Here is a 10,482-nt window from a genome sequence, read left to right on the forward strand (position 1 = left end):
TTGTCCAGGGAAGCATTAACGATAATCTGATCATTCTCAAAATAACCTGGGAAAAGTTAAGTCAGGAGGTAAATATATTGTTTTATAAAGAACAAAAAGGAATTGCATATTTTTCAATAAATACTTACTTACATTTCCTTTAAAGCCGTGAGGTCATTATATCTCTTCAGCCCATCATAATATCTACTGCAGCCACTTCTCTGTTTAGAGTTCCTTCCTCTTTCTTTATGGTCTTAGAATGCTGTGAATTTACTCTTTCACACCATAGTTTCCAGTAAATGAGGAAGGTGAAGTACACCATCAAATCCACTGGGGTTTACCCTTCTTGTCCAATTCTCTGGCTTTTCTTATTGAAGAAAAGCTGATAAAACAACGGCAGCTCTCGTCTCAGCTGTCGATCAGACTTCACATCATATTCTTTCCATTGGCAAATACGTTTTTTGCCGTCGAGTTTATGCAGGTTAAAGTATGAGAACAGGGTTCAGTTTTCTTGTTTTTACTGAAGATACCAACATTATAAAGACTTTTGTAATTCTGATTTCAATATTTGAACATTACAGCGCACTAAAGCACTCAAGGTAATATTACTCATACCCTGGGAATACATGAAGCAATGAAAATTTAATTTGTTTCTTTTGTCATTTTACTTTTGTATTTAATGAAATACAAGTTCCGTAATAGATTAATTGTATATTTAGAGAGTGGAAAAAATACTTTACCTGTGGATTTTAACTCAAAATCTCCTGCAGAACTGTTAATTCTTTTTGAGGTGATGGAAGGAACAGTAACATCCTATCCAATCACTTTGGATAGAAGCGTCTGGAAAATGAAATTGTAATCTTTGTAATTGTAAAACATGTTTGAACATCAACTAGACTTTTGTAGTGAATGGATAGATGAGTTGCAGGGTAGATTCCTCTGTTTAGCCGACAGCGTGTTTTCCTTTACCTACTCATAAACTCTAAGTCATGACTAAGAGAGTGAAATCCCAGAAATACAAAGATGAAACTCTTCATTCATCTGCAGAAGTTTCCTTTCATTTCCAACAAGTTCATTTAGTGGAACTACTTCTTCCCCTGTTTTTTCTGAGCTGACCAGATTCCAATCATTTAAAGTCCGTGTAAAGCAGAAATAAATTTGAAAAATGAAAAAAATCGTTAAGTATATAAAATTAGGTCTCAAAATCATGGAAAAACAAGTACTTCAGAGCAATGTCAGAATTTGCTTTACACGATCTTTAAAGGATATTTTGTTATAGGCAGTATTTGGTAAGTTTTTTCCCCACCCCAAATCTGGAGCCCATTTTAGATCAAACTGCTCCAGATGTGGCCCCTGAGTGAAAATATATTAATCCGGTGGTTCTCAAACTTTGAAGGCGTAGGTACCCCCTTTGTCCGACTACAACATTTTGCTTAGAAAACTACTACAGCTTTAAAAAACAACTATAGAGCATAATGATGGAATGAACAAGTTTTACCAAACCTCATTTTGTAAATGTTTGAGCTCGGATATATTTTTTTAATGTTTTATTTACTAGATTTATGTTTTTAAAAGTGAAAGTATAGAAATATGAGTGTGTTTTGATAATCTACAAACAATAATAATATAACAACAAAATAATAATTCAAAAATATATATAAATTTTTCCGAAATATCAGGTGACCCCAAAAACACTGAATTAATGGCACTAGGAATAGATTTATTTATAGTTTTTTTTTTTTTTTTTATCACTTCCAGTCACTATTTGTTAATTTTTCACTCTCTCTCTCTCTTTTTCTCAAGTACCCCCTGTAGTGCTGTAGCACCCCCATTTGAGAAACCCTGCATTAGACACTCCTGCCTTAAAGTGTTTGATGGCTTATTTTTTTTTTACTGCGTGTTGCGACTTTGCAATTGGAAGAAGTATGCATTAGTTTTAAGCCTTTTTAGAAAACCTGACTACGAGCCTTCCTCTTTTTCTCACTGTGTTACGCACCCTAAACAAAAGCTTGTATACGATCATGAAAAATAGGAAATCTAAACTAAAAGAATGAGTCCCTTATATGACCAATAATCTTTACATTCCTTTCTCTCTGTCTTACTGAGAAGCTGCACAGTGTCAGAATAATTACTCAAGCATGATGGTTTACTATGATGATGAAATGACATATGTTACAAAGTTCATGTTCAGGCAGCGTCTTAGAAACTCCCGAAAATGACATTCAGTAAAAACCAAGTGTCACAGCTTTCACAACACGTCTATATTTAGGGGAAATATTATGAAAAATCCACTTTTGCAGTTTTTTTTTATCACATATGAGGTAACTTGAGTGTCAACACGGCACTGAAAATATGAAATAAAACATCCAGTCGTTTGTTTGTGGTCTGTGTAAGTCTCATAACACAGAGATTATTGCTCCGTTTCAAATTTTCTACATTTGTGACGTCAACCTGATGAAAACTTTAGCATAAGTCTGCCATTGTTTTTCCACATCGAACGCGACTGTAGCAACTGCAGTCACTTCAGTCGCCCGTGATGAGCCGCTTGAATGTAGTGGTGCTCTTTGGTCACTCCATCACTTCATCGCTCCACTGGTTCTGAATCAGATACAGATTGGGTCTTTTTCAATGCGACCTCAGTGTCAAGGAGGATTTAATGCGCATTTGATATACATTGTGTTTTCATTCATATTTTTTTTTTAAAGGTCCCATTTCATGCTATTTTTCACCCATCTCCATTTGTTCTAAGAACCCCAAAAACATAGTATTTGAGGTTTATTTTCCTCACTCTCTGAGCAACTCTACACAAACAGGCTGATTTGTGGCTTACTTCTGCATATTCATGAGTGGGTGTGTCTATAGACGGGACACTGACTTCCTTGTCCCCGCACAGTGAGGTAGGGCCAGAGGACGGCCCCCGGCCTCCTCCCACCCACTCCATAGCTGAACTCATGCTGCTTTATAAACATGAGACAGAACGTGGGGGCGGGGCGTTCACCGGTACATACATAGACTGTAGAAAATACATACATAGCACTGTGCGAAGGACGCTGAAATGCTCACCTTCGTGGGCGTGTCTGTTTACATGTCAATCACAGCAGAGAGCTTCCTGGAGGCGGGGCTTCTCCAGCTCAGTGCTGCGTCAAATTCGTCATCAAAGTGGGAACGCGTCATCAAATTGTAGCGAGGTGTTTGGGCTCACCCTGCAGTAAGAAAGGAGCAAATCACCTCTAACGATTGAGGGAATCAATGAAAAAAACACTTTGGGCATGTGTATGAAGCCCTAATAACACTTTATCATGTTTAAAGCACAGAAAAGTTGATTTAGCGTAACATGGGCCCTTTAACAGCTGTGAGTGCAGCAGTGCCTCATGGAGCAGAGACAGGGACAGTCTTTAAGCATCAACTGTTGATTCAATCCTTTTTCTGCACAAGAACATGGATTATCCTTTTATATTTGATACAAAAGTTATGTAAATAAGTGCACTCTCATGCGCGCACTGCGCCTGTGTTTGACGGGCGCTTGTTTCCCCGTGCGCTGATCTAATGTTAACATTAAAAGTTGTCTGTTAATAAATGCAATGCTTACCACTAAAACAAGCATAAAAATGTCATTTATGTGAGGAACAAAATAGGTTTCAACTGTCGGTTTCAGGCCAGGTGCTAATATAAATACCTAATGTCTGTCGGACCTGTCGCTTTCAGTTTTGCTCTGTCAGGTTCGGTCAAAGCTTGAAGGTTTATATCATAAGTGGTCTGTGTTTAAAAGCAAATTGGCACCACAAAAAGCCAAAACATTATTTTACTCCTTGTTTATCGTCCTCCTCAGCACCTGCTCATTTATTCTCCGGCTCCAAAGCACAAAAATTTTGAGACAAACGCGACAAAGCGCGTGCTGGTCAGATTGGAGCCGTAAACCATTCACACTAGAGTCTGATACAAGTCACATTTTAAATGGTAATGTGAGCGAACAAACTAAAAATCTGAGCAAAAAATCGGAATTGAGAATTAAGGCTTGCAGTGTGAACGTAGTGTGACACCCCGCGGAAGAAAGGGGCGGGGAAGGGGGGGGGGGGGTCTATGCAAATCCAGGGACACCCCCCCAAAAAGGAACTCATTTTTACAGGGTATTAAATCTCTCTTGTTGCTTAGTTTATAATATGTTTTGACCAAACAGCAGCACAGATATGTCATTTAGACCACAGGGAACACTTTTAAATGGTGAAAACTGTGTATAATAAGTCCCCTTTAATATAAATGCAATTATGTCTGATGGAAACATTGAGCCTGCAATAGCCACATTTGAGCAAACTTAAAGTAAAACATTGAATAGGTGAGTGACATGGAATGTCTGCCAGAATGAAGGCGTTGGATACTTAGTACAAAAGAGGGCAAGCTGTAACTAAATACCTTAAACTCACACATGGCAGTCAAGAGTTTAAAGAATAGATTTGAGCGAAACTTCCTGGGAGTGATTTACATACATTAGCCGACATCAAACGGAGCTCTTTGTAAAGCTCTCGCTCTTTTTTCCACTTCTGTACTTCCAGCCTGTGACTGAACCACCTGCGTCACCTGAATAGAAAAAAAAAAGAAGAAGAAGAAATGAATCTGACCTCTGTTACATTAGCAGTGTTTTTATGGTTATTAAGTCCCCCAGGGACACTCTTATCTGTAATGCGGTTTATCATTTTTAGATTATTGTGTTTTAGTATATGACAGCTCAAACAGCAGGCGTCTGTTTGGACAACCATATCCTCACATTATGAGGGGAGGGGCCAGTCTGACAGGGGGTCATCTCGTTTGTCAAACACTCATTCTTCCTCCTCGTATCCCAATAAAAAGGCGTCCATGACGAGGCGGCGGGCACGGAAAACTAAATAGGATTTAATAACCTGAGATCAACCAGGATCACAGGGAAAGACTCGTGCCACTCAAATTCTGAAACAGGGTCAGGCGTTACCATAGAGACCGTGGGAGATTAATTGGAGCCAAATCAGGCCTAATAACGGTTACTAATATTTGCGCTGGATGTTTATATTATAATGTAAATGGAAGAATGTGCCAAGGACTGAAAGCTGGTGAGGAGAGAAGATCAAATAAAACATCTATACACGGCAGTAGCAGTGGAGGTAAGCTACGATATCCACTTTGAAAGGTATTCTTCTTTGCTGGCAAAGGTGAAAGTACAGATTACAGATTACAAGTGCTGATGTTACTGTAATTGAGTTTCTTTTATGGGTACTTGTACTTTTTGGAGTATTTTTTTTAAATTAGTCATTTTACTTAAGAGCGTTTTAAAAGAAGTAAAGTAATTGTTACATTTCTACACCCAACCGTCACTGAATAAATAATTTTTTGTTTTTGTTTTAAAATAATCAACAGACATTGTGAAACTACAAAAAAGGAAAAGACCAGACAACAAGCAAATGCATCACATCATAGCCGACCAACCAGATTAAATGTAATGCACCGCACCAAACCAACATTGAATGGAGGTTATTTCAGCCTGAGAATTTTTTCACTTTTAAAACAAAATTTTAAAATGTTTTAATTGAATTCATTGGTGTTATTTTATTGCAAAAATAATTGTTATGGTAAATGGACTAGATTTTATATAGCGCTTTATCACCACACTGAAGCAGTCTCAAAGATAGGACAAAAAAAAAGATAGGACAAAACCCTTTCCTCCCCCCCACAATCCCCTGCTCCCGTATTAATGGTCAGATCAATCATCTCTTTACACCTCTGTTTGCTGGTAATAACGGGAACCTCTGTGAGAATTCATAAATAACAGAAGTCTGGTGCAAAGTGGAGAAGGAAGAAGGGGAAGCTATGGTTGCACTAACTGGTCATCACACTTCTCATAAGAAAGAGAAAAAACTTCCCCATGGTTAGTGTGTGGAGTGTAAAAGCTGAGCTCCTCTCGCACATCTTACACTTTAACTCCAGACAGACAACAACACGGATGGTAAGAAAGAAGAACAATTTCCCTCTGCTATAGCTGCTAAAACTATAAAGCGTTAATTCCTTCAAGTGTAGTTAGCCTATTAGGTTTATGAGGGACATGATCTTCACAGCGTGTACAGTATGTGTGTGTGTACAGTGCAAAATTAATGATGAAGACATCATTGTTCTGTATTTACGACACGGAGCAGCTAATAACACATAGACCAGGGATGGGCAACGGTATCACAGCGGGGGGCCACAAACATCTGATCATTGTTGTTTTTTCAGTTTTGAGTTATGTGTGTTTTTGTTATTGTTGTGTTCTTCTGCATTTACTGTATGTTGTTGAATTGTATGTTTTTGGGGTCACTTTCTGTATTTTTCTGTCATTTTGTGTAATTTTGTGGTCAGTTTGTGTGTTTTGGAGCTATTGTGTAATGTCTTGTTGTTTTTCGTAGTTATTTTGTTTGTTAAAGTGGTTGTTTTTTCTGTCTTTGTTGTCATTTTGTGTATTTTAGGAATTTTTTTGTGTTTTTCTTGTACTTTGTGCAATTTTCTGTCAATTTGTGTCTTTTGGGAGTTATTTTGTGTATTAAGTTGAGCTTTATATTCCTTTCAACTTCTTGAAATTCAGTTTTTATCAACATTTATGTTGGCATTAGAATCTGACCATTAATACGTGTGTGTGTGGGGGTTGTTTTTTTTTTGTCTTTGTGTGGTTTTTTTTGTCAGTTTTTAGTCATTATGTGTTATCGATTTGTGCATTTTTGGGGTGACTTTCTCTATTTTTGTTGTCGTTTTCTGTATTTTTCTGACATTTTGTGTAATTTTGTTGAAAGTCTGTGTGTCTTTGGATTTAATCTGTAATGTGTTGTGGTTTTCTTAGTCATTATGTTTGTTAAAGTGGCTGTTGTGTCTGTTTTTGTTGTCATTGTGTGTGTTTTATGAGTATTTTTTTGTGTATTTTAGGAATTTGTTGTGCAATTAGCTGTTGATTTGTGTGCTTTGGGAGTTATTCTGTGTATTATGTTGGGCTTTATATTCCTTCCAACTTCTTGAAATACAATTTTTGGGGATTTGTTTTGGGGGCCAAACAAAATTTGCCCCTGGGCCGTGAGTTGCCTATGTCTGACATTGACTAACTCTCGTGCTTCGTTATGAGATAATACATTAGCTTCGTAGATTTTTAAATAGAAAGATGTAAAGTGATGTTTCTATTAACAATCTGTTCTTGGTTCTCGGTGTAGGTTAAGATTATGTTCGTACATTCTTAAATCTGTTCTCCAAACGATAATATCCTAAAGACTTTATTGTGCAGTGTGGTCATTTCCTTTCATTTCTTCTTATCAGCAGAGCTTTAAACCTCAGGGGAAACGATGAACGCTGGTTTATTGAGGACAGGAAAACCATGCGGTCTTGTTCCAGGTCACTGAACCAACGAGAAGCCTCCGTCTCAGATGGTTCAGACGCATCAAACCGTCAACTCAACCTTCCATTCGTCCGTTGTGGAGAACTGAACAACTCACTCCGAGGCCACCATGCAGGAGTGCAACACCTGGCTGTGTCTCTCCGTCTACGTCATCACCTTCGTCCTGGGCTTTCCAGCCAATGTTCTGGCTTTTTACACCTTATGCAGAAAAGTGAGACAAAGGCCGACACCGATCGACATCCTGCTCCTCAACCTGACCATCTCCGACCTCCTCTTTCTCCTCTTCCTGCCCTTCAAGATGCAGGAGGTCATGAACAACATGCACTGGAAGTTGCACTACGCTCTGTGTCCGTTCTCTGGCTTCATCTTCTACATGACCATATACAACAGCACCTTCTTTCTCACGGCGGTCAGCGTGGAGCGATATTTAGGCGTGGCGTTTCCCATTCAGCACATTCTTAAACGGCGTCCGATGTACGCTGTGGCCGCCAGCGTTTTCTCATGGATGTTCTGCATTGCCCACCTGAGCATCGTGTTCATTATCCCTCTTATTGGCAAAGACGAGGCTGACGTGGCCAACTCATATGAAAACAATGACAACAGGCCAGCGGTTTGCTATGAAAACTTTACCGATGCTCAGCTGGACATCCTCCTGCCGGTGCGTCTGGAGCTCTGTGTGGTGCTTTTCTGCATCCCCCTCCTCATTTGTAGTTATTGCTACATCAACTTCATTAGGATTCTTTCCAAACTCCAACACATTAACCGACGAAGACGTCTCCGTGCCATCGGCTTGGCTCTGGGAACTCTGCTAGTGTTTGCGCTGTGCTTTGGCCCGTACAACGTCTCCCACATCGTGGGCATCATTCAGTGGAAAAGCCCCCACTGGAGAGACAAGGCCCTTCTGTGCAGCACCTTTAACGCCTGCCTGGACCCTCTTATTTTCTACTTCTCTTCATCTGCAGTGAGAGTGACTGTGGGCAGTGTGATGGAAGGGCTTAAAAGTCGCCTCCACAGGTGCTTGTCCTGTCACATGCTCCGAGCCTTGTGGGAGGGAATTAACAAGACTGGAAAAGATAAGGAGCACAAACAAGAGGAGATCAATGCTATCTGAGCCAACTGAAAGCAAGCTGCAAGCCATGCTGCCACAACAAATTTGTTATTCCTCCTTCCATCTGAGCAGGAAATTAAATGCTGTTTATATTTTTGTACCAAAGGTTTACTTTGCCTTTTTATTGGCGACTTTTTTTTTATATTTGTCTCGATGATGAACACCCTATCTGTAGCCTTCTGGCTTCCTGTATCATTATGATATCATGTAATATGCAGGGTTGGGCTCAACTATAACTCCTTTGGTTCAAGGTTGACGGCCTTTTACGTAATTATGTACATTTTCTTTTCCTTCTATTTCTTTCTCTCTTGTTTGGTGTTTGTACTTTATTTGAAGTAATTCTTGATTATTATTACTACTATCTTATCTTATTTTTTACTACGGCAACGTGTACTCTGGTATTTGGTTAAAGGTTAAAGGTATTTTACTCAACTATGTACGTTTTCTTTCTTCTTCTCTTCTTTCTTCTTGTTTGATGTTTGTTCTTTTATTTGAAGTATTTTTTGAGCGGCTGTAATGCAAGTAAATTCTCGCTGGAATAAATAAAGCATTTCTGATTCTGATTATAATTGTTGTCAAGCTATTGATTTAAATAAACTGGATTCCACTTGGGAAATGAAGCAGTCGATTTCCAATAAAGTTGTTTTATTTCTGAATTGATGAATTTGTTGATTTTGGCATGAAATTGCTTCCCATGCAACATTCATTTATAATGAACAATTTCATTCTAATGTTTTTGATAAACTTTATAAAATTAATTCTAATAAAGTTTAACTCGTGAAATGTTCCCCCAAACTCAACTAGTCCTATGTTATTTAACTTAATATAATTAAATTTATCTTTACCAAATTAGCTTTACTATTTAACTTTAATATTTAACGTTTATTTATTTATTTATTTATAATTTAGTTTAACTACTTGATTGAATTATTTATTACATTTAGATAACTGTTAACCCATTTCATCTTATTTGATAAATTAACAATGATCAATAATATATGAATATAATGAAATAATTTAATTACCTAACCGTTAAATCATTTAATCATATTTGATAAATTATTAATGCTTAATAATATCTAAACATTAAAATGAACTCTAATCTAAAAATATGTTGTCATAATTGTAATTAAATTAAATTAAATTAAATTAAATAATTTTCACAAAAATTCTATAAAAATTCATTTTATATGATAAATAATTAACAAAAATTATAATTTAATGCAAAACTGGGGAACCATGTTAGAGTTCTATATATGTACAGTTCTACACGTATATAGTTAACAATATGTTTCATGTCAAGCTTTCCCACATTTTACCATTATAAACATTTTTTTTAAAAAAATACATAAATTCAGGAGTATATTGACACAAAAAAGGCTCAGACACCCACACCAAAAATATTAAAACCTATATTTTCATTGATTAGGAAGCCAAACAAGGAAACCAATAGATAGGAATGAAATTAGATAATAAATATTTGTTTTTAGTGTATTTTACAGCTGATTTAGGACCCATTATCATAAGAGATGCTAACAGAAAGCTAACACGAGGAAAATAAACTTTCATTAGGTTATTTAGTTCAAGCTCAGTAATTGTGATTAATTTTTATTGAACTTTAGTAATTGAGAACGTAAATGTAATTGAATTTCTGACGATTAAAAATTACTGTCATTTAATTGTAATTGGAAAAAAATGCTGGTCACTGTAATCGTAATGAAATTGTAATTGAACATGGGTAATTAAAACATAATTGACTCCAACCCTGGTCATATGACAGGTACTGTGAACTGGCACACGAGATGTAAACAGATTTATATTTCATAAATAGGTTTTTTTTTTAAACTAGACCTTCAGACCTAATGCACACATTCATGCTATGACTTTGAATGTCATCTCGACACAAGAAAGATGAAGCTTTGCTTGAAGCTTTAATTATGCCAGGGTGCTGTGTTATCTGTGTGCTGCAACGCGCTGCTTGTGCAACAAGAAGGAACGATTAAAGAGCAGCTATAGA

General features: G+C 37.1%; 1 protein-coding gene across 1 annotated transcript; it reads left to right on the forward strand.

The window, feature by feature from the left end:
* The first annotated feature begins 7,462 nt into the window (after positions 1-7,462).
* LOC114477529 (free fatty acid receptor 2-like) lies at positions 7,463-8,513 on the forward strand. Its single transcript, XM_028469874.1, has one exon. The coding sequence runs from the start codon at positions 7,467-7,469 to the stop codon at positions 8,466-8,468; it is 1,002 nt and encodes a 333-aa protein (XP_028325675.1). The 5' UTR covers positions 7,463-7,466; the 3' UTR covers positions 8,469-8,513.
* Positions 8,514-10,482: the final 1,969 nt, after the last annotated feature.

The sequence above is a fragment of the Gouania willdenowi genome, chromosome 16, assembly GCF_900634775.1.
Source record: "Gouania willdenowi chromosome 16, fGouWil2.1, whole genome shotgun sequence".
NCBI classification, from domain to species: domain Eukaryota; kingdom Metazoa; phylum Chordata; class Actinopteri; order Blenniiformes; family Gobiesocidae; genus Gouania; species Gouania willdenowi.

Coding starts and splice junctions, on each gene's coding strand:
- LOC114477529 (XM_028469874.1), top strand. CDS start 7,467: ATGCAGGAGTGCAACACCTGGCTGTGTCTCTCCGTCTACGTCATCACC.